General features: G+C 47.8%; 1 protein-coding gene across 7 annotated transcripts in view; it reads right to left on the minus strand.

The window, feature by feature from the left end:
• PTPRN2 (protein tyrosine phosphatase receptor type N2) overlaps nt 1-25,131 on the minus strand; it is an 822,826-nt gene that overhangs the window by 466,234 nt on the left and 331,461 nt on the right. For 5 of the 7 annotated variants that reach the window (XM_078059813.1, XM_078059814.1, XM_078059812.1 and 2 more), the window contains 3 exons: nt 8,690-8,896; nt 7,436-7,476; nt 3,758-4,137 (listed from right to left, as the gene is read on the minus strand). In XM_078059813.1, coding sequence (XP_077915939.1) covers nt 3,758-4,137; nt 7,436-7,476; nt 8,690-8,896 — 628 coding nt within the window. The remainder of the gene's footprint in view (nt 1-3,757; nt 4,138-7,435; nt 7,477-8,689; nt 8,897-25,131) is intronic. The other 2 variants (XM_078059811.1, XM_078059815.1) reach the window with 2 other exon arrangements.

The raw sequence follows: 25,131 nt of genomic DNA on the forward strand, positions 1-25,131 counted from the left end.
TTTTCTTTTAAGACTGGCATCAGACTCTTGTCAATTAATAGCTGATCTATTAAGGCTTAAGCCGAGATCTGGTGAAGTCTTGCCCTAGAGAATCCCAAATTATCAATTAATCTGATAACAGAGGCAGAAATCTCAATCTCTCTCTATAGAGGGAGGGAGCATAATCTCGTAGTGACAAAAAGTAAGAATTATTGACACAAAGCCAGGTTATCCGCATCATATACCTTTCATCCAATTGAGGCAGCAAAAGAAAAAGGGAAATGAGCCACGATAACGATTTTTTTCTCTGACCCACGCTTGTAGCAAACATTCAAGTCCCAAAGGTCTGGCCCAGGAGAGCTCTACAGGAAAGTAAACTCTGAAGACAAAGAAAAACCCGCCCCTAACAGGGGCCTCGTTTTCTCGTAACAGGGTAAGAGAAAATGCTAATGCGACAGGCCTTTCACACAACGTGGTCACTTTCCTCGGAGAGTCACCCCGAGGCAGAGGACGGTCACACGGACTGCCCTGCTCTAAAGGCACCGTGCTCTGTTGTTCACGGGGACACAAGGGTGCCACTTGGAAGAGCCTTTCAAATGATGAGAACCCCTTTCCCGGGCCTGTTGTGGTGCGTCCACCCTGCCTCGTGCTGCCGCTGAGACCCAGGAGCCCAGAAGGAAGAGCGGCAGCGGTGTCTCCTTGCGAGCAACCTCACCGCACGCTGGCACGAGCCCCTGCGCCTCAGGCCCGCGTACCACTGATGCCCTGGCGGCCGGAGAGAAGGCTCCCAGAGCAACTGTGCACGGCACACACACGTGCACACACACAACACACAGATGAATACAGACACCGCACACGCACACACTGATACACAGATGAATACAGACAACACACACGTGCACACACACAACACACAGATGAATACAGACACCGCACACACACACACTGATACACAGATGAATACAGACAACACACACGTGCACACACAAAACACACAGATGAATACAGACAACACACATGTGCACAAAACACAGATGAATACAGACAACACACACGTGCATGTGCACACAACACACAGATGAATACAGACAACACACACATGCACACAGATACACAGATGAATACAGACAACACACACGTGCACACACAAAACACACAGATGAATACAGACAACACACATGTGCACAAAACACAGATGAATACAGACAACACACACGTGCATGTGCACACAACACACAGATGAATACAGACAACACACACATGCACACAGATACACAGATGAATACAGACAACACACACGTGCACACGCACACAACACAAATGAATAGACAACACACACGTGCATAAAACACACATATGAATACAGACAACACACACGTGCATACGCACAACACACAGATGAATACAGACAACACACACGTGCACACACAGCTACACAGATGAATACAGACAACACACACGTGCACACGCACACAACACACAGATGAATACAGACAACGCACACGTGCACACACAGATACACAGATGAATACAGACAACGCACGCGTGCACAAAACACACAGATGAATACAGACAACACACATGTGCACACACACAACACACAGATGAATACAGACAACACACATGTGCACACACACAACACACAGATGAATACAGACAACACACACGTGGACAAAACACACAGATGAATACAGACAACACACACGTGCACACGCACAACACACAGATGAATACAGACAACACACACGTGCACACAGATACACAGATGAATACAGACAACACACACGTGCACAAAACACACAGATGAATACAGACAACACACACGTGCACAAAACACACAGATGAATACAGACAACACACACGTGCACACAGATACACAGATGAATACAGACAACACACACGTGCACACAGATACACAGATGAATACAGACAACACACACGTGCACACGCATACAACACACAGATGAATACAGACAACACACACGTGCACACAAACACACAGATGAATACAGACAACACACATGTGCACACAGATACACAGATGATTACAGACAACACGCACGTGCATACACACAACACACAGATGAATACAGACAACACACACGTGCACACACACAACACACAGATGAATACAGACAACACACATGTGCACACACAGATGATTACAGACAACACACACGTGCACACACACACAGATACATAGATGAATACAGACAACACACATGTGCAGATGCACACAATACACAGATGAATACAGACAACACACACGTGCACACATACAACACACAGATGAATACAGACAACACACACAGATACACAGACAACACACACGCGCGCACACCACACATACACACCACACACAGAGACATAAACACACATATGCACACACAACGCAGTAATGTTTCCCAAGGGAGGGAAAAATCCACAAACGGGCTTTGGACACTTGAGAATAAGGAATGGTTGTCAGGACGGTTTGCTCCACAAGAGAACTGAGGAGGTGTCTTGGCTTTGCTTCAATGGTGCGAGCTGTGTCCTCAGCAGGGTACACCGTTCAAGTCCCACGCGTGCTTCTCTGTAAGGCGTGATTCTAAAGACACACACCCGCTGGGAGTTCCCGCTCTAAGAAAAGGAGCCCGACAACAGACATGAATACACGGAGCTCACCATCCAGGCAAAGAGGTCAGAAATGGGAGGACACGTCTCAACAAAAAGTACTTGAGAAAACGGAGTTGGTATTTTGGTGCGGGCTTGAAGTGTCAGCTGCTGAGGACTTCTCTAAAAACACACGTAAAAACACCATCGACAGCTCAAGAGTCTTACGTCTAAAGCTGGCTTTGATAGTGGTCTGAGCTCAAAATTAAATATTTTCCGCCCCATCGCGGTGTACAGCTCCAGCTGCCTGATGCAATTTGCTCTCTGCAGAGTAACAAGTACACTGCATGCTGATGGATTCCGCCGGGCGGCGCGAGCGCAGAAAGACGGCGTGCGGACCCAGCGTGAGGCATGGAGCGGCCCTTTCCACCCCGCGCGTAATCCCTGGGATGTGGGCAGCTTCCGAGCTACTGAGGAAGAAGCGCCTGGACAATGAACACTATAATGCAACGGCGGAACCCCACACATCTGCACACACACACACGCACACATGCACGTGCACAGCCAGATACGCTTTCTCTTTTGAAACACTGCTTCCATTCCTTGAGGAAAACGCGACATTTTTACAGAGCATAGTGTCAAAAGCCAGTCATTAGGGTGATGACCTGAAAATGGGGCTGACCACGTGTCCCCTGCTGGGTACACACTGTGGGAATGAGGCCCCTTGATATGTGCAGATCCGAAAGAAGAGAAGAAGGAGCATCCTGTTACTACGCGCACGTCTCCCCCTCTGAAGGAGGACTCGTGTCCCGATACCTGGACTGCTTTGCTGTGAGGCAGACAAAACCGCTGGAGCCCCAGGAGGCAGGGAGGCAGCACGACGCAGACCCCAGTTCCCCACGCCCCAGGGGCCGCTGCGTCCACGCACCCCGCAGTCTGGGCCGCAGGTGCAAGGCTGGGACCAAGAGCCGGGAGGGGTTTGTTCTGTGGAGAATCACCCTCGAGCTCGGGCTCCTAGGTCACAGCACCGGGTGACAGACGGGCTGGCTCCCGGCTGCCCTCCTGCCCCCACGACACCAGGAACACCTCCTCCTGTGTCTCCGGGTTAAGACAGGCAAGAGTGGAAGTGGCCCCCCTCCACCCACCCGACGGGCACCAGGAGAGAAAAACCAGAGCCTCTACTTACTCATCTCCAGTCACAATGTAGCCTTGCTCCTCCTGGGAAGGCCTGACCTCCAGCCGCAGGCCTTCACCGGGGCGCCCCTGGGCTCCGGCTCCAAGGTGAGCATCTTCCTGCGAGGGCCCCGGAACCCAGGTCTGGAACTCGCCAAAGCCGCCCGCCCTGGGCTCTGCGGGAGGTAGCCTCTCCAGCCGCTCCTTGGAGTAGGTCTGACTCCTCACGTCCTCCACCCCAGCGCTCTCCTCCTCCCAAGCCGGGGGCATCCTGGGCGTCTCTGATTTCTTCATCTCCGTTTTGAAGGGCTCCATAAGAAGGGGGGTGGCAGGAAAGAGTCGGGACCCAGGATCCTGCAGGTGGTCCTCGAGCTGGAGGCTCAAACGACTGACCTGGCAGAAAAGAGGCTCAGTGAGGTGACGTTCAGGGGGAGTCGGTGGGCAGCCCCGGCAGGGGATGGAGTGGTGCTCTCACGGCCACATTCAGAACCCCATCGCGATGGGACATGCTCAGCCAAGGGGAGGACGAGGGCCTCACACATCAGCACCACTCAGCCAAGCATGTCTCTGTCTCTGTCTCATACACATACAACTTCCTGAAGACTCTGATTTTATAAACTCAGTGTAGGTGTTTCCCATCTATATTTTTTTTTATTTTTTTTAAGATTTTATTTATTTATTTGAGAGAGAGAGAGAGATAGCAAGAGAGAGCACGAGTGGGGAGGAGAGGGAGAAGCAGGCTCCCTGCTGAGCAAAGAGCCAGATGCGGGGCTTGATCCCAGGACCCTGGGATCCTGACCTAGGCCGAAGGCAGCAGCTTAACCGACTGAGCCACCCAGGCGCCCCCCCCATCTATATTTTTAAAAAGAGCCCATGTGGGGGGGGTGCCTGGGAGGCTCAGTTGGTTGAGAACCTGACTCTTGATTTTGGCTCAGGCCATGATCTCAGGGTCGTGAGATCGAGCCCTGGGGCGGGCTCTGCCCTCAGCAGGGAGTCTGCTTGAGATTCTCTCCCTCCCCCTCTACCCCTCCCCCCTGCTTCTGCGAGCACTCTCTCTCATAAATAAAATCTTTAAAAACAAACAAACAAAACAAAAACAAAAGCAATAACAGCCTATGTGGATTCTGAGACCCCCTCCAGAAACAATGAGTGCCTGACGGTAACCGTCCTACTTGCATTTACTGAGCTCTGACAGGGCCCGAGGGCTCTGTAGCTGACGCCCGCCCTGCACGGACTCTCGGCGTCCTCACGACGCCCTGCCCCCAGTCCCTCAGGGAAGTGGAGAGGCCAGGAGTGAGCAGTCACGGGGACACGCACCTGCAGCCTCACAGCACCTAGGGGTCTGGGGTCCTCAGAGCCAAGGCGTGCCCATCCTGACCCTGTCTCCTGGACAAGAGGGCCCTCAGAGCTACTTAATTGACATCTCGACAGATGAACATTATCTTACACGCTCAGCACTGATTATCTGCCAGGCACTGTGCTCAGCGCCCTGCGCGTGCTCTCACTTAATTGCCACCTCAACCCGGGAGTGCAGTCCTAGTTTTATCTCTAGTCTGTAGGCTCTGGGGCTTACAGAGGTTAATAACGTGCCCGAGATCACTGACGGCAGATCCAGAATTTGAGTGCCATTCCCGCTGATGCCAGAGAGGCTGCCACTGGGCCACACCGCCTCTGGAGACCCCAGCATGGCCTCCAAGGGAAGCCCCTGGTCCCTCCCCCTGCTTGCTGCTGGTGCCCAAGAAGGGGGGGCACGCCCAGGGCCCCTGACGTTTACATCTCCAATATTAGACTAGATGGCAAGACGAAGAGTGGATTTACTTCACGTGTATCAAACACAGATTTATAGGAAACTAAGGAAGGACTATAAAGGAAAATAATTATTCCCTTGTTGACTAGAAATTGTACGTGATTTTTCCTTGTGTGTTTTGAAATATTTAAAGAAAATGGTATCTTGATAAAAACATTTGCTCAAATTTGGATCCCGAGTGGTGATAGTACATAGCATTTCAGTTACCACGTACGGATGGAGCCCTGTCCTCAGGCTTTTAAAGGAAAGAGAATGGTGTTTTCACTTGAATTGTGCTCCATGAGAGGAGGAAACAAAAGATGTTAACAAATAAGAGCTCAGAAAATACAACACTCAGATGCCTTTTGGAAAAAATTGCTTGAGGGGCGCCTGGGTGGCTCAGTCGTTAAGCGTCTGACTTCGGCTCAGGTCATGATCCCGGGGTCCTGGGATCGAGCCCCGCATCGGGCTCCCTGCACCGCGGGAAGCCTGCTTCTCCCTCTCACTCTCCCTCTGTGCTCTCTGTCTCTCTCTCAAATAAATAAATAAAATCTTAAAAAAAAAAAGAAAAAATTGCTTGAAAATGTACCCCAAGTAACAGAGAAATGAATCAAAATTCAACTTGTTTAGGATGGAAAGGTGGGAGTATGAGAACCCTGGGGGTCTTCAGAGAACCCACGTGGGTTGGAGTGTGTGCCCCTGGAGACCCCACAGCCCTGGCTCTGGCTGTCAGCGTCCCTCCAGTTTCTGAGACGTGTTCTTGGTGCCACGTCTCCCTCCTCACCTGAGACAGAGTACCCCCCCGTTTCTGACGGGCAATTAAGAGAAATGTTAACGTCTTCTTTTGCTGCTTGCTAATGGGCATTGAACCAAAAACCACTAGGATAATCTGGAAAGAGAAGAACTAACCAGAAAAACTTTTTTCCACTCCACAAAAAAAGGGTTTTGTAGAACCACATAATGCCACTGTCATTGCTTACGCACTGATCTTCTGCATCCTTAAGACCTGTACTAATGAGCAAAGGTTCTTCAACAGGAAAAGCCAGCAAACCAGTCCGTGAGGCGTGTTACCGTGACGGAGCCCTTGTCCGCACCGCCGTCCCGACCAGCGCCGTCCAGCAGACCCTCCAGCAATGACGGAGGTGTTCTCCGTCTGCACCATCCAGCCCACGTATTACAAAGGAAAACTTGAAATGTGGCTAGTGCAACTGAGGAACTGAATTGTTATCTACTTAATTTTAATGAATATAAATGTGGCTGGGGCTACATTAGACAGTGCGGGTCTGAATGACCCAGGGCCTGTGAAGGTCTGTGCTAAATGAACCTCGGGAATCACACACAGGATGATCTCAAGGACATACACCAGCCCATATCCCCAGGTAGGAAAATTCTAAGGAATATTAATTTTTTAATTTGTATTAACCATATTTTCCATATTTCTACAATGGGTATTACTATATAATCTGAAAGTAGACATTAGTATATATCTAAATATACACCATTTTTTATGCTCTCTTTTTATTTTTATTTTTTTTAAAGATTTTATTTATTTGACAGAGAGAGAGAGACAGCAAGAGAGGGAACACAAGCAGGGGGAGTGGGAGAGGGAGAAGCAGGCTTCCCGCTGAGCAGGGAGCCCGATGTGGGACTCGATCCCAGGACCCTGGGATCATGACCTGAGCTGAAGGCAGACGCTTAATGACTGAGCCACCCAGGCGCCCTTTTATGCTCTCTTTATACTTTTTCCCAATTTGGGGATTATCAGAGTTTTTCCAAACTTTTCTGAAAAAACAAACAAGCCAACAAACCTTTGTATTTTGTCTATGTTCCCAAACCATGAACAGAAAGATGACCGGGACAGCTCTAGATCTAAGGGGAACCAGACCCGCAGACGCCTCACCGTACCTCCTTGTAAACGCCACCTTCACCGTCCGGTCCCCGGTCATCTGTGAAAGACACAAGCATGATCAGAACCCTCGTTGAGACCCTCATCATAGGCGCTGCAGCACCCAAAACACCAGAGTCCTTGACAGAAGGTCAGGCCGTCAGGATGATGTCGGCCTAGTTTCTTCTAAAAAGTAAACCTTTTTGTTTATGGTACAATATTAGCGTTCTGTAAACGTCATGGAAGAGGAGGGGTGTCCCCGCTGAAGCCAGATGTGAGTTCAGTCATGAACGGCATCCCCAGCCCCAGGGATCCGTGTGCTGTGCTCAGAGTTAGCTCACAGCAAGATCGACCCATGGTGCCGACAGCAGCTCCTGGCGACAGAAAAACAAAGGCAGGCGTCTCCACCAAACCACCTCAAGGTCAGACGTCCTCAGAGTTCACTACCTTTCTAATTATCCTACCAGCAGCGCCCGACAGTGCAGAACTCGTGTACTCAGGAAGCCCAAATGCCCAGGCACCTTCTAGACCCCCTCACCCTCAGGGGGGCACCCATCTTCTCATTCACGGATGGCCCAACACAAAACCTCGTCCTGCTGGGCTCTGGGAGCCTCTTCTACATCCTGCCCTGCTTCCAGCTTCCAAGCAAGCCTCGGTCCCAGCCCGCGCATCTTCTCACTTGTGTCCTGGGCACATACTTTTTGTGTGCCTACTGTGTGCAAGGCACTGAATTAGATGCTTTCATGCAGTCGCGACTCTGAGAAGCAATCAGCCACAGATAAGGCCATTCATCAGGGAAGCTGCTGTGTGCGTGTGTGCACATGCATGCACACGCGTGCGCATGCGTGCACACACACACACACTGGGGGGGTAGGGGGAATCTCTGCTCTCTCCTTGGAGCAGCCTCAGAGGGTGGATGTGAGCCTCGAGCAGACATTCGAATGAAGCCTTTTCACTGTATTATTCAAATATTTGACTCCATTCACTTGCCCAATCCAAACAAAAACACTTTCTATCACTCCTGTTTTTTTCTAACTCCGAACCTCAGCACAAAGAGCAATTTGCCTTTCAACATAATTGCTCTGGTAGGCTCAGCCTGTGAAGAAGGCTTTTAGAGGCAAAAGTTCAAACAGACAAAAACCGTTCCTACAAATCCGCGTCTCCTCAGCAGAAGGAACGTTTAGCAGCCTGCCGGGCCGGGCCTCCGCACAGCCGCAGCCTCTTCGCGCCCCACGAGCCCCACACGGACGTGACCCCGGGGCTGGGAGGCTCACCTGCTGTGCCGTCTCCGCCCTGCTCGCCAGCGTTGGCCTCTCGCGGCTTTCCTGCGGCTCCTTTCTCGGCTCCTTGAAGCTCCCCTTCCGCACCCACACCCCGCACGGCGGTAGCAATCACGTGGGCCATCTCGCCGAGGCCCAGGGGGCTCAGACCCTCCACAGGCTGCTTTCCCAGGTCCTTCAGGAGACTCCGGATAAGTGCTTCTGGGGGGCACACACAAAGGCAAGCACAGAGGACACCAAGGAGGGGCAGTCAGCACTGGAACGAGGAGGTAAACGAGCGATCCCAAACAGGGGCACCGTGGGCACCCAGAAGCTCAGCAGAGAAATGGGATTTAATGAGGAGCAGCAGAAGTTCAGTAAATGAAGAGCACAACATTTGTAATTTAAAAACTCACTGGATGAGCCTGGCAGCACATTGGGCAATGGAGAGCAATGGGTTAGTGAATTTCAAGATAGATAACAGAAACTATTATTATCTTAAGAACAGGTAAAAAGGGGGCCCCTGGGTGGCTTAGTCAGTTGGGTGTCTGCCTTTGGCTCAGGTCATGATCCTGGGGTCCTGGGATCGAGCCCCACATCGGGCTCCCTGCTCGGCAGGAAGCCTGCTTCTCCCTCTGCTCCTACCCCCACTTGTGCTTTCTCTCTCTAATAAATAAATGAAATCTTTATAAAAATTTTTTTAAAAAGATTTGAGATGGACTGAGCAGAAACTCGGTCACCTGCAGAACCACCCCAGGCATAACAGACTCCAAGTGGAGAGCAAGAAGGAAAAGGAATAGAGAATGGGACCAAAAAACTAAAGGGAAACAAAAAAACCTCCAGAAATTCCCCAAAATTGCATTAACTTCGAAAAGTCAAGGCACCAAACCCCAAGAAGAACAAACACAAAGAGAACCACGCAGTGCCATCTCTTAGGAAGGTGAAGGTAACGCAGACCCCTAACCGCAGCCAGAGGCTAAGACACGCGTAAGGCGTGACGGGACATGGGCAGTGGGCTGACCTCAAGCAGAAGAGGGCACGGGACTCACCGCGTGTCTTCTGAGAATGATGTCTTTGACAGAATTTGTAATTATCGATTTGATAACACACATATGAATGACATATGTGAAGTGTTAAAAAACATTTAATTTGGAAGTCTACATCCAGTGAAAACATCCTTCTAGCCTGAAGGTGAGGGAAAGACATGTCCGTATTATAAAGGGGGCTAAGCTCATCGGCAGCCAGCGGACCCGCACAAGACACACCGGGAGGGTGACACCGGCTGGAAACACAGGCTGTAGGAAGTGCTGAAAAGCTCCCAGAGGGTGACTGTGCGGGTGCACCCGGACAACGGTCTCTCTCCTCCTCTTAGTGCCGCTAAAGGGCAGCTGACCGTTCGACGGGAAGAAGTAACCGCGTTTAATGCACGTCGAGGTAAACGACACGGCACGGGAGGGTCACCGGCAGGGGCTGCTGCAGGGTTTATCTGCACTTTACGTGAGGTGTGTGCGGATCACTCCAAGTAGACTTAGTGCTGGGACCTGGCCTGGGGTGACGGGGATGTCCAATGGCGTGTCAATTACGTGTACACACACGTCCACACTCACTTGTACACTCGGCGTCCATGCATCTCATGGCAAATAAATCTCCCTCAGTAACAGGAATGTTTGATGGAGTCTTGTTTCTGACGTGGAGGGTGCCCCGACTTCGTCTTCCTGGGTATTGAAGGTGTGTGGTTCCTAAGTGGAGGTTTATGCAAGATGGGTATCCTCGTGACTGCTCCCTGAGACCTGGACCAGTGAGAGTTCACACTCTGCCCACGGCCTCACTCAGGCAAGCCTTGAACTGAGTGGGGGAGGGGGATTATTTTCTGCTTCTTGCAAATTAAGAAATTTGGGCTTTTCACATTTTTTAACGTTTCCATCTTTGGGAGCTCTTGCTCACCAACAGGCATGAGAAGCTCTCAACACTCACGATTCAGCAGGCCCGGCAGGCAGGTGCTCTGCCCTACGCAGGTGCACAGAGAGCGCGGGTCAAGCCGCTCCGTGCTGTCAGCCAGGACCCAGCAGGGGAAGGCCCAGACTCCCCGAAACAGCTTCACCAAACTTACCACTCGTCTGAGGTAGTAACGTCTGTACCACGTGGCCGCGGCTGGAAAGCTACGTGCGGAAGCCCCCGGAACACCGTGCACAGCAGCCCCACCACCGGGCCCCACCTCTGAGTCGTGCTGACGGAGCAGGACGGCCTCGCCTGGTCAAAGCGAGCTTTGTTCATAATAAAAGCCTGACGGGAGAGTTCGGAGCGATCCAGACTTACTGACTTTTCAAAGAGAAGCAGGTCGAGCCTCCTGTGAATTCCTCGAGTGGAAGAAAATGTACAGTCACGCTCACCTGTCCACCAAAGCTCGCTCTTTCAGGGGAGTCTTGCTCCACTGTCCTAAGGAAACTCATTTCTGAACATTGTGTGCCACGCCCCATGCTCTCCCACAGTCTCCTCCTTGCCAGGGAAGAGTCGCTGCCGTAATTCTTTTTTTCTTTTTTTTTTTTTAAAGATTTTATTTATTTGACAGACAGAGAGATAGCGAGAGCAGGAACACAAGCAGGGGGAGTGGGAGAGGGAGAAGCAGGCTTCCCGCGGAGCAGGGAGCCCGATGCGGGGCTCGATCCCAGGACCCTGGGATCATGACCTGAGCCGAAGGCAGACGCTTAACGACTGAGCCACCCAGGTGCCCTCGCTGCCATAATTCTGATTTTGCTACGTGAAGACACTTTCTGTCAATCTTTACTCAAGACTTCCTATTGACGACCGAGGTCCCTTCTGGATCGACAACCCTTGGAGTCTCCATGGTACTTGTTCTGGAAACACAGCTGGAGGTGGAATTGGCACGATCGTCAGATGGGGTCCTTGAAAGTGGGGGGGACACTGAGCGTGTGGCATACGCCGTCGACCCTCGCGGTCAGGACCGGACCTTATGGTCCTGCAGCAGCGGCAAAGCCCCGGTGAGGCCGACACTGAAGCCTGACGGCACCAGCACAGGGCGGTGACGTCCCTGCACCACCCCGGCCTTGGCTTCTCTATCAACCACCTGTTCCTCATGCTCCGACGTGTGGCCTCACTGACCCTGGGGACACTGAGCTTCCCAGGAGTACCCACATCCTAGACACAGCAAACACTGCTTTTCACGTGCCAGCCAACCAATCCAGAGCCCACCGCTTGTCACGGCTTCTACCGGGCCCCCGCACGGCAGGCCACCATCCACCAGCCCTAATCGTCCCAGGGCCTTGCCCCAGAGCCGCTGAAATTATGCCCGCTCACTAGCCCCTCGCCCGCTGGGCCCGCCTCACCTGTTCCTTCCTGAAGGGTCCCCTCTGTCCGCCTCACCACCAACCCGGTGCTTCCCTGTCTGGCCCTGGGCGTGGTCTCCTCTCGGGAACGGTCTTCAGCAGTCTGGCCAAACCAGACTAATAACAAAGCCTGCATCTGAAACCACTTGCTGCCACAGGGAATGCAGACCGAAGCCTGTTCTGCGGCTGTCTCCCCTCCGTCCCCAGAGCCTCTGAGTCCCAAATGTTCAGCGACTGAACGCTTGACTTCAAGAACAACTTCCAGCACTAATTTCACTTCCTTATAAACGAAACATACCTAAAAATACAGAAAAGCTTGCCCGATGAGAAGTGACAGGAGGCTGAAGACTTGAGCAATCCCACAGAAACAGCAGCTATGCTGGGCTGACAGAAGGCACGGCTGTTCCACGGGAAAGATAAAGATGCGCCCTGGGATTGCAGGTACACACCTGTCACAGCGACCGGGCTGTTCTGAAGAAATGTACTGTTCCCTGCAGCTTGCGGAGGCAGAAGGAACGGTCCCGAACCTGTAACTGAGTCAGCGAGCAGCAAGCTGAGTACAACTTTTCGTTTTTGATTCCCACCAAACACCTTTCTCTTCTGATGCTTATCTTAGCAAGGTCTTGTGTCACCAGCCACTCCCATGGACCCCACGCTGACCACAAAGCTCTCATTCCTCTCAGGAAACAGATGGCACTGGGGGCTTCCGATTCGGAGTGCCTGCTGCACCCCGGGAAAGAAGATGTACAGGAAACCCCCAGAGGCATGCCAAGCCTTCCTCCTCTCGACAGGGCAGGGCCCTCCTGCCCTCACACCAATACCGACGCAGAGCATCTGCTCTGAAAAGGCCCTTTCAGAAAAAGTCCACAGTGACCCGCGCTTGCCAAGTCCACTCCAACAAGTCTTCCCTTTCATCACAGTGACAAAGAGAAACAATCCCAACAGAAATCGCGTCACAAAACACCCCCCCCACACTCACCACATGCAGACCTGACCATCCATGTGACACAAGGACAGAGGGACACAAGGAACAAGGTGTTGCGGGACCGGTGGGACAGCGGCTGGCCCAAAAGGGAGGAAACAGTGAGCAGAGACCTCACCCACTGAGGCAGACAGGAGGACGGTGCCAGGCCGTGTCTGCTCTGTGTGCGGACCCGTTAGCATATGCGCTGCCTGGCATCAGCCATGAACCCCACTGCTGTGGGCAGGGGCTTCTTGTCCACCTTCTCAAGCCAGATAATGCTAGAATCTACAGGGGCTTTCTTCTTTATTGGCTATCGTTGTGGCTGAGACTTTGGTTTCTAAGGACACATTTAAGATTCTCATCAGTCGCTGTGTCAGTCGAGCTGGCAAGCTGAATTCGCGTGAAGAAAAGTTGGCTTCTTTCCAGCGGGGCATGCCCTGCTGCCACTTAGGAGAAAGAGCACCACGTTGCATCCCAAACGTTGCTTCAGGAAGCCGAGGGTTGAAGGGGCTGCAAGCACACACGTGGGGCCCACAGAGTTATGGACTCATCTCCCCACTAATACTGCCGGTGTGTGGTCTTGGGCAAGCCCCTTAATCTCACTGGTGCTCAATTCCCTTATGTGTCATGGGGACAAGTGAGACAGGCATGTGAATCACTTATCCAGTGGCAGGCATACCATAAGTGCTTAACAACTGTAACTATTATCATGATGATGAGGTGATGGTCAGCAATCATTTACCCTCCATCGTTTTTCATCCCTTACAGTCCACCGTAAATACACAGGCTTGGATTTCCATGGTGAGTTCTGGCTATAGTTCAGCGTAATCCGTAAGCAAAGAGCAGAGAACATGCCACCTGTCCGTCAGGATGCTTAGTTGTGCCAGATGACTACTGCCTCCCAGTTTGTTCAACATTCAATTTAAGATTATGCTTTCTGAGATGGTTCTTTGCCAGAGTATTAAGCCTCATTTTAAAGAAATGTTAACCTCGGTTATTAAAGTCAGGCCTCAGGCTCCATCCACCCACCCATACATCCACCTGCCCATCCACCCTCCCACCCACCCACCCACCCATCTACCCATCCATCCATCTACCTACCCATCCATCCATCCATCCACCCACCCATCCATCCGTCCACCCATCTACGCATCCATAATCCAACCATCCATCCACCCACCCATCCATCCGTCCACCCATCCATCCATCTACTCACCCACCCATCCATCATCCATCCATCCATCCACCCATCCATCCATCCATCCATCCACACATCCACCCACCTACCCATTCATCCACACATCCACCCACCTACCCATTCATCCAGCCATCTACTCACCCATCTATCCATCCATGCATCCACCCACCTATCCATCCACCCGCCCCATCCACCCATCCATCCACTCATCCACCCATCCATCCATTATCCATCCATCCACCCACTCATCCATCATCCATCCATCCACCCACCCACCCATCCACTCGCCCATTCACCCATCCATCCACCTATGCACCTCACTAACTGGTACTGGGTACTCACTGTGTTCAGAACCTAGAAGTAGGAATCACTATTAGAAAGGATAGAGAATTAAAGGCATGGTTTGCTGCAGAGCTAGAGTAGAATTCACACATACATATCAAAATGTTTTAGAAGCCAGAGAGACTTGACTACTGGATAGTATTAAGCAAACTCAACATATGGGACAGACCAACCATAAAAACCCTGCAAGAACATCAAATGACAGCACAACTCAAGAAGTCATTTCATTTTCCTCCTAAAACAGACAAGTATTTGAGCTGACATGCTTTTCAAACTGTCACTTATTACCCTATTTGTAGGCAAATGTCTTTCCTGAAATTCAACCAACCTCCAAACTTTAAATCTACTTGTAAATTACTCCCTACATTTTACCCTGAGAAATTAACAATTACGTTGATAAACTTAGATCTGACAAATGTCACTCATAAAACTTTTAAAATATAAAAATATAAAACTTAACTTTTGTTTAAAAAGTTTTTAAAATTCTTATCGTTTATAAATTTCTAATAAAGGCAACCCAATTAATTTACTGATTTTTTTAAAAAGATAAACCCAAATTATGTCTTTAAAAAAATCTTACTGTATAATTTTGGGATCTGAATTACCCTGAGCAAAACTTTTTCATTAAAAATTTCAGGAATATATTTCAAATAGAAAATCAATAAAATACATGAAAAAATAACCTAGACTAAAAAGTAAAGGCAAGTCTTTGCTGTTTACTTCATCTCTAGCAGTATAAACACATCCACTTCAAGTGGCCTGCATTATTGCAATGATGGCATAGAAGGTGAGAAAAGGCAAGCACCTAAAAGTAGAGGCCCTGCTGCAGGTGGCCAAGGCCTGTCACAGCATGGTGCTGCACACTAAATGCATGGTCCCCTGGGGGGGCCAGAGTGCCCCCAGACGTTTGCCAAGGCAGGGAATGTTTAACAAGTGTTGAATCAAAAATATGTTTCCGGTGAATGCAAACTTCACTAGAAAAATCACTGGACAAAAACATTCCATTCCTAAGCACCTTTGCTCCCAGTCTCTGTCAGACCACCCTCTCTTGCAGAGCTAAGGTGTCCATCCTAACGGGGCTCCACCACGTGGAATCCCTGCCCCACCCCACTCAGTGGGCAGAGGATGTCACTTACCTCCCCTGGGACAACATTTCAGACTAAGTTAAGCCTCTGAGTCAAGGTTTACTGTCTACCTCGGCAGAACGTTTCCTCTCAGAGCCCCAGTCTCCCAGCCTCCCACTGTCTCCAGACGTAGGAATGCAACCTGATGGGATTATTGTGCTGGAACTACAATGTAAAGGGGCCACAAGAATTATCACAGTGGTTATTCAGATCCTGGTTTGCAGCAAATTGGCCTTGGATGAAGCTGTGAAGCAGGCTAGATTCTCATGTCCCTGCCTGTGCATGGCAATGTTTGTATCCCTCACTGCCTTGCGCCGTCTTCTGTGTAGGAGTCTGGGGTCTAGTCCTGTCCCCACATGTCCAAATGCCCCTCCCTTTTGCCCCCACATACCCCCACCCAGGCTGCTCTTTAGGCAGCCTCTCTGTGTTGCTCACAGTATGGGTGACTCATTCCAGGTCTTGTTAAAGTGATTGATAATCAGTGAGTGATTTATGCCTCCCAGAGGCTCTTGAATTTAAACAGAAGAGTTCAGGAGATCCTCTTTCCTCCCACCCCCACCCCATTCTTTCCTTCCTTCCTTGCACAATTTCTATGCACAGCTACTTTCCAGGTGCAGGAATAACGCAGTTAACAAAGCCCTGGCTTTCACGAGACATTCATCCATATCAGAAGAGAAAGAAAATAAGCAATTGAAAACACAAATACATAGAATGTCTGGTGCTGATAGGGGCTATGGATAAATAACCCAGCGTATGGAAGATGAGGGAGGTAGAAAGCCAATAATTCCCACTTGAAGGGTTTACTGTGAAAACAAAATAAAGTGTGTAGATTATCCACCACATTTCTAATAATCAATACAGTGAATGTGAAATTGTGCCCCTCTTCTAATAATCCGTTCCAACATTTAAGAACTCAGAGAAATTCTTATGGTTACCGTACATCTTTTTTATTCAGCTTCCTTCAGTCTATTCTCATTATCTGGAGAAGAACAGGAATAGATCACCACAGGATAAAACTCATGTTCTTTAAGATAAAGATCAGAGAACAGGAGAGACTTTCCATGGGTCTCTTAGAATGCCTATAGTAAGAAATATCTACCTTCAAAATGGAATAATAAAATATAATTCCTAAAATTGTCTCCTCTCATCCAAAAAAGAAACTTTCCAGGTTTCATTAGTAAAAAATAACTTTAAAAAAAGAATTATTTTCACAACAACAAACCTTCAGTATGCAATGGTAGTTTCAAAGTGGCTAACTAGCTTACGATGAGAACAATTAACACATGTCAGAAATCATCTCCCATGCCACCACTGTAAACCACACTGAGTTATCTCAAAGGCACCCACTGTCAATCATGTGAAGACAAACATAAATCAAGAGATCCTTTTTAAAAAGTCCAGCTAGCCCTGGTGGATTGAAGAGGCACCACGGCACAGAGCACAATCAAATACCACGTGCATCAAAGTGGAACATTCTTTTGTTCCATCAACTGCACCATATAATTCTGAGACCCGGGCAGCTTATAATGACATTTTAAGTAGCTTTCAATGCTCCAAGTGGGCTCTAGCAGAGCAATTACACAAATGTCAGGACATCAAATATGTAAGGCCTGGAGGAGATCAACTCACAAGCACAACTGCTGCAAGCCTGACCTACAGAAATTATATGTCTTAATAGGGTCCCCCAGACAAAATGTTATAAGCTTTAGAGAATAAGCAATGTGCAGATAACCTCACTACAAAATTGCTTTAACAAGGAAGATGTGGTTCATGTATAACAGCTTTTGCTCTTAAATGTCTTTATCACAATGCGTCTATGAAAGCACACAATTTAGCCATGTCCAAACACACATCATCATCATCATCATCTCTACCATCATCATCATTACTACTGTCATCACGATCATCATGATCCTCACCATCACCACCACCACCACCACATCATCATCATCATCATCACCATCATCAACACCAGCACCATCATGACCATCACCACCACCACCACCACCATCACCATCATTATCACCATCATCACCATCACCCGCATCACCATCACCACCACCACCATCATCATCACCACCAGCATCACCACCACCACATCATCACCATAATTATCACCATCATCAACACCAGCACCATCACCACCATCACCATCTTCACTGTCAGCACCACCAGCACCATCATCACTACCAGCACCATCATCATTGTCATCACCCAGTCTCTCTAGTACATATAATACTGAGACAAAGAACAACAACAAAAAAATGAAATTAGGTTTGGCATTAATTTTGTCACTTCAGTTGGTGGTGGGGTTGACAGATTGCTTTCAAAAGGATGTTTCACTGAAATTCCCATTAACATGAATCTTCATACTCAAAATGTTAACTGACCAACTCATGACAAGGAGAGGTGGCCTGGACATGTGCCGGATGGCAAATGTCAGACTAGAATATAAAACCTTCCAGAGATGGCCAAGAATAGTAACTGAATTTCTTCTACATTCACCAAATAGGCTAAACCAGCAGAGTATTTGGATCCCAGTCATAGAAATACCCTCTGAATGGCAAGAGTTTTCGAACTCCCTCTTAGTAGCCAAGTTCTATCTGGTGGAAGACCAGGTGTGCATGGTCAGTACTTACCTGTAGCTAAGAACTCCACTTACACTCACATCCAAACCAATCACTGTCCACAGTGCCCTGGGGACTCAAGACCCCAGCTCCACTGTGTGGGGGCCACAGATATCCTCACATCTCACAGGAAAGAGGCCTCTGACCCTTCAGCTCTTTCCCGAGACCCACTCTATGCCTTTGGAAGGCAAAAAATTACCAGAATCAGTGGTCTCCACTAACCCAGAATTTTCAGGGTGGAAATGTGGCAGGAAGATGACATTATACGTGAGGGTGGCAGGCAGCAAGGAGAGTGTGCTTGTTCTGTGTTGTTCCAGGAGGCCTTCCTGGTGGCAAGTGATAGTAATAATGGTTGCAGTAAGTTATCTTTAGGTGCCCTACCCACTCTCCATCTAAAAGAGGCGAATTTCAACTCATTACTACTCTATGTAAAGAACTTTCTAGAAAACACATCAGGCTTCTTATGGAATGGACCTCCCAGGGAAGCAATGAGGTCACAGGTACTTAAGGGAAGGCTGAAAGTTCATCTGCCAGAGATGCTGTTAAAGATACTTGTCATGTGGGGGCAGACTGCATGACTCCCCAGGTTCCTTTCAAATCTGAACAGTGACTCTTTGCTGGTGCAGAAGTCAAGGAAAGTGGTCTCCAAGGCAAGGAGGAAGGCATGGGACTGGGGCAATGCAGAGTTAGGCACCCTGGTCACATACAGCTGCTCTCCCTGCACAGCTGAGCAACACATTCAGGTGCATCTACTTCAGGGACGCTGGGCAGGTGGGGTGAGATCAGAAGGCAAAACAAGAGGAGTCATTTTCCTGCTGTGTAAGCCACAGACTGATACCCAGAGACTCCCCTGTCCTGCTCCTGCTTCTCCTTCACCCTGGGAAAGAGTAGACTACTTGCTGACCCCACAGCATGGTGATGAGCTACAATAAAGGCTTTAAGCATTTTATACCAATGTGGGACTAAATTTCACTGAAAGGAGAGGTACTTTGATAACACAAGTGTCTTCTTCCTCATGTTCTAGAAGGTGCTCATATACCCCAGGGAAGGGCATGAAGCCAGGATGAAGAATTTATTGACAGTTCCTCATGGGGCAGGCTCTGAGAGGCAGCCTCTTCACTCCTGTGACTAAGTGCTCAATTTGGCCCTGTTTTGTTTTTTTTTTTTTAACCAAAAGTGTTTAGAGCAACACTGGCCTTCACTCAAATGTGAATGGACTTTTTTCAAAAATGAAAAAGGCAGCAATGCTTCCTTTCAAGTGAAAATGACCCCAAAATGTGGGCATATGTTCTCCAGGACAACAGAAGCAGTTGAATCTGGTTTTTCAATATTATAATCTATCATGGTCACCATGAAAAGTCCTGGCTCAGCGCCCTCCTGAGATGGGGGGAAGCAGGGTATGCTCTTTGCTCCATATGAGTTTTTGGGCTGGGACTCCCACCATCAGCATAAATGGGAAAGTAAACAACACAGCTGGCAAATGCAGGACTTCATAACCATGGGAAGTTCGAACAGGAAGAGGCCCAAAACACACTTATCACAACACTCTTATCGTGAATGAGGGAAGAGAATAAGAAAGGCTATATACCTGGCTGGTGCTCAGTAGGTGTTCTGCAAATGAATGAATTCATGGGTGAACTTGCTAAGATTCACATAGTTAGAAAACTGCACAGGCAGTAAAGAAAGTGCTTAGACTTCCACCCTAGTAAACACGCCATATCAGTACAACAGAGTCCATCTTAGTACAGACGGTGGGGGAGGGGTGTGTGGAGAATACTCATTACCTTGGCCATTCAACCTACAATAGAGTAAGATACTTGAATAGGAAAAACAACAAGGTGTGTTGGGGAAGAAACTGGCATAGGAAATACCTAGGCCAAAAGTTAGCAGAGCAATAATATGAATTAAATTCTCCTACTTCCTACTCCAGGCTCCACAAGGTGTGGAGTCAAGAAGATAAAAAATTCCAACAGATTGGTTAGACGTTTTGTTTCCTGTTTGGTTTGGTTTTGAATGTTATCAGTGAGCAAGAATTAGATTGGGAGCTTCTACCGGTGGCATACTGCATATTATTTGTCATTAGCTCTAGTTAACTATTTAGAAAATTGTGTATGATGCATCATCCCCTCAGGTGGTTTCCATAATTATTTACTTGTCATCATTGAGACTTGAGTTTAAAGAAGGACTTTAGCCAAAACATTTACAAGATCTACATGAAGAAAACTACAAAACTCTGACAAAAGAAATCAAAGAACTCAATAAATGGAGAGATATTCCATGTTCATGGATAGGAAAACTCAAAATTGTTAAGATATCAGTTCTTCCCAACTTGATCTATAATTGAATGCAATCTCAATCAAAATCCCAGCAAGTTATTTTGTGGATATTGACAAACTGATCCTAAAGTTTATATGGAGAAGCAAAAGACCCAGAATAGCCAATCCAATATTGAAAGAGAAGAAAAAGGTTGGAGGACTGACACTACTTGATTTCAAGAGTTACTATAAAGCCACAGAAATCAAGGCAGTATGGTACTGATAAATGAACAGACATAGAGATCTGGAGAGCCCAAAAACAGATCCACATAAGAATAGTCAACTGATCTTTGACAAAGTAGCAAAGGCAATAAAATGGAGCAAAGACAGTCTTTTCAGCAAATGTTGCTGGAACAACTGGACATCCACATGCAAAAAAGTAAATCTAGACACAGACCTTCATGCTTCACAAAAATTAACTCAAAATGTATCACAAGCCTAACTGTACAACACAAAAATATAAAACTCCTGGATCCAGCAACCACACTCTTAGCATTTACCCCAAGGAGCTGAAAACTTATGTCCGTACAAACACCTGAACATGGATGTTTATATTATAGCAGCTTTCTTCATAACTGCCAAAATTTGGAGGCAACCAAGATGTCCTTCAGTAGGCTAATGGATAAATTAAACTCTTGTACATCCAGATGATGGAATATTATTCAGTGCTAAAAAGAAATGAGCTGTCAAGCCATGAAAATACATGGAAGCACCTTAAATGCATATTACTAAGTGAAAGAAGCCAATCTGAAAAGACTGCACTCTGTGTGATTCCAGCTCTAAGACATTCTGGACAAGGCAAAACTATGGAGACAGAAAAGATCAGTGGTTGAGGATTGGGAGGGGGAGGGATGAACGGGGGGAGCACAAAGGACTTTTAGAGCAGTGAAACTACTTTGTATGATCCTATCATGATAGATACATGTAAGTGTACATTTGTCCAAACCCACAGAATGTAAAATACCAAGAATGAACCCTAACTAAACCCTAAACTATAGTGATAATGATCTGTCAGGGCAGGCCTTCAGTTGTAACAAATTTAACACTCTGGTGGGGGATATTGTTTATGGGGGAGTCTCTGCATGCGTGAGGGCAGAAGGTATATGGGAAATCTCTATACATTCCACTTAATTTTTCTGTGAACCTAAAACTGTTGTAAAAATAGTCTATTAAAAAAAGGAATAAGAGTGACTTTAGGCTTCGTTAAAACTCAGTGACCACTGAGCCTGGGGAAAACTACAATCAAGGTTCCATGTTCTGAAAAGATTCATGCATGAGGATGTTAATCATGGTATTATGTGAAGAGCAAAGATCATTAAACAATATATATTTTAATAGATATGCAGTTGACCTTTGAACAATGAAGCTTAGGACTGTGCAGGTCCACTTATACATGGATTTTTTATAGTACAGAGTACTGTAAATGTATTTTCTCTTCCTTATGGTTTTCTTAAATAACGTTTCTTTTTTTCTAGCTTACTTTATTGCAAAAATATAGTATGTAATATACAGAACATATAAAATATGTGTTAATCAACTGTTTATGTTATCAGTAAAACAGTAAGCTCTTAGTAGTTAAGGTTTTGAGGAGTCAAAAGTTATGTGCAGATTTTCAACCGCTCAGAGGGTTGGCACCCCTAATCCCCACATTATTCAAGGGTCAACTGCATAAATATAGAACTAATTTGAATGTATTATGGTACATACATATATAGACTATTATGCTCCCATAAAAAAATGTAATGGAAATGCATTTAATGATGCAGCAAAATGCTAACAATATATGCAATGAGACAAACATGCTCCAAGCTCATTAACTGGACAACGGAGCAGTGATATGAAGGACACTGCATCTTCCAGCAAGGAAGCAGGTCCAGAGATACTGACACACAGGGACATCCAAACTAACCAAAGTTCAAAGGGCAAGCTCCAATATCTTTCAACACTGGGATCCCATTTGTAAAAACACAGACGTATCGGTGCATGTAGGGATCACTGGTTTTGGGTGGGAAATCTGAAGGACACACAGTGTGGCAGTTTACCTCTGAGTGTGGAGCAGTCATAGAAGGACTGGCTGTGGGCAAGGAAACTTCAGATTTCCCCTTGTACACGCTGTACTATTTGGATCTTTCTAAAATATGCATATTATAATTTTATGATGTAAAAGTTAATTTAGAAATTTAAATATATCATAGCAGCAACATTCACAATAGCCAAAAGGTAGAAGCAGCCCAAGTGTCCATCAGCAGATGGACAAAGTATGGTGTTATCCATACAACAGAATTTCACTCAGCCTTAAAAAGGAAGGAAATTCTCACACCTGCTACAACATGGAAGCACCCTGAGGACATTATACTAAGTGAGATAAAACTGTCACAAAAGAATACTGTGTGATTCCATTTCTATGAGGTCTCCAGAGTCACCCAACCCATAGAAACAGAAAGTAGAGGGTGGATGCCCGGGACTGGGGGAGGGAGATGGGGACTTAGTGTTTAATGGGGACAGAGTCTCAGTCTGGGGTAATGAAAATGTTCTGGAGACAGATGCTGGTGACAGTTTTACAACAATGTGAATATCCTTAATGCCACTGAACCGTACACTTAAAATGGGGAAGATGATCAATTTTAGGTCATGTGTATTTTACCACAATTTCTAAAAAATTAAATGTAAAAAGTAGACATGGAACTTTTTATTATGTAAGAATAACCAGAGTTCCCAGGAGGTTTAATCTCCAGTTGGAGGAAGAACTAGGCCTGGTGAATACATTAAAGGGACAAGAAGAGCTACACCATGAGATGGCCTGCTCAGAAGAGGCCTCAAACGTGCACAGAGGTCAAGGGGACGTGCACACCAAGCGCTGATGGTGCTCACCTCTGGAGATAAGACTGAAGTGACTTTTGTCTTCTTTCTACACATCTATTATTCAAGCTTTGCATAGTAACCATTGGTTATTTTATAACTGGTAAAAAGCACAACAAATAATCTTCCACAAACCGATTCCCACAGCACACTGACCATTACAGAAATTACAGAATGACATTCTCTGGAGGAGTCCCACGTGGGCAGCACCGGGCACTGCCCCTTTAACCAGAGAGGCCAGACGCAGCAAAGCTTGAATTCCACACTAAAACACTGCGGTGTGCTGTCTGTCCTTCCCGTGATCCTGGTTCACACACTGCCTTAAAGCTTTCTGAAAGAAGACGGGTGTAAATAATGAATAAATGAAGAAGAGGCTCTCTTTTCTATGATAAGTTTCCACCAAATGCTTATTTGCCACACCCATTAAGTCGACTTCTTTACCACTTCTCTGGGGGTGGGTATGGCTGGGTCTTCCTGCGGTTGCACGGGAAACCTGAACTCACTGTCACATGTCGGACTCGACCGAGCCGCAGAAGGGCAGCCCCTTCGCTGAGTCGCAGGGCAGCTCTGGGGCCTGCGCACTACCACAGGGTCCCCCTTCCAGGTAGCAGCGCGCTGGGCGTCTGGGATCTCCTGCTGTCCAGGCCGCACCACCCTGAGACCTCACGGCACACCAGCCCTCCGGGCCTCCCTCTGACTTGCTTCCAAGATGAAATCGGGCTTATGCAGAGGACTGCGCACGGAGACTCTGTGCTCGCAGCGCACTGAATCTACCTGCACTTTCCACTGGGGCCGCAGGTGGCCTGGCCGAATGCCACGGGCAGCTCTCCAGGCAGTGGTGTGAAATGGCCCACCTGGGTGTCTGCTATTATTGAACACCAATTAAATCCCAACAGCGCACTGAGTCGAAGAGTTATTTTCAGGAAGCCCCTGGACTGCAAATTCAGAGAAAAGTTGGTCTTTTCTCATTCTTTTTCATTAAAATGTCAGAAATCTTTACCCCCCCCTTCACTGGCTGACAGCCCTGCCCCCGAGGGATCTTTGCTATTCTGCTCCCTCTGGAGGCTAGGCATGCACTTTTGCACACAATAAAGAGAGAAAGCTAAACTTTGCAGCTGACAGGTTATTTAAAGCTTTAGAGTCCAGGAGCAATTAGCCAGAGTAACAAAGTAAACTCCCTTCAAATCTAAAATTTCTACAGTTGCCTCTTAGGAGCCCCACCTCTGTCTTCAGGGCCCTGACTTTAGGGTGATCTAATTCAGTCTTCAGTGACCTGACATCGAGGTGCCCAACTCAGTCTTCAGTGCCACCATTTAGCCTCTGAGCTGCAGCTTCCTCACCAGCAAAGTAAAACTGAAACGAATACTGTGTTTTAAGGGTGATATGAAAATCAAACGAGGCCATTTATGTGGACAAATCCACTGGTTCTTTCACTCAGCAAACACTCTGCCAGGCACGCACCGGGTGCTGGGATGTAGACAGTACAAGGAGGTGGTGTGCCATCTTCCTGAGCTGACGGTCTACGAAGGGAGAGGAGCATTTACCAAACAATCGCACAAACACGCACTGCACACTGTGAGATGTGTTCTGGGGAAGGTACAGGGTGCCATGAGCCTCTCCTTTGGAGTGGGGTACGAGCTCATCTTGTTGAGAGATGGAGCATTTCAAACAGCCAAGCCGAAGT

This window comes from Halichoerus grypus, chromosome 12 (assembly GCF_964656455.1).
Source record: "Halichoerus grypus chromosome 12, mHalGry1.hap1.1, whole genome shotgun sequence".
Lineage (NCBI taxonomy): Eukaryota > Metazoa > Chordata > Mammalia > Carnivora > Phocidae > Halichoerus > Halichoerus grypus.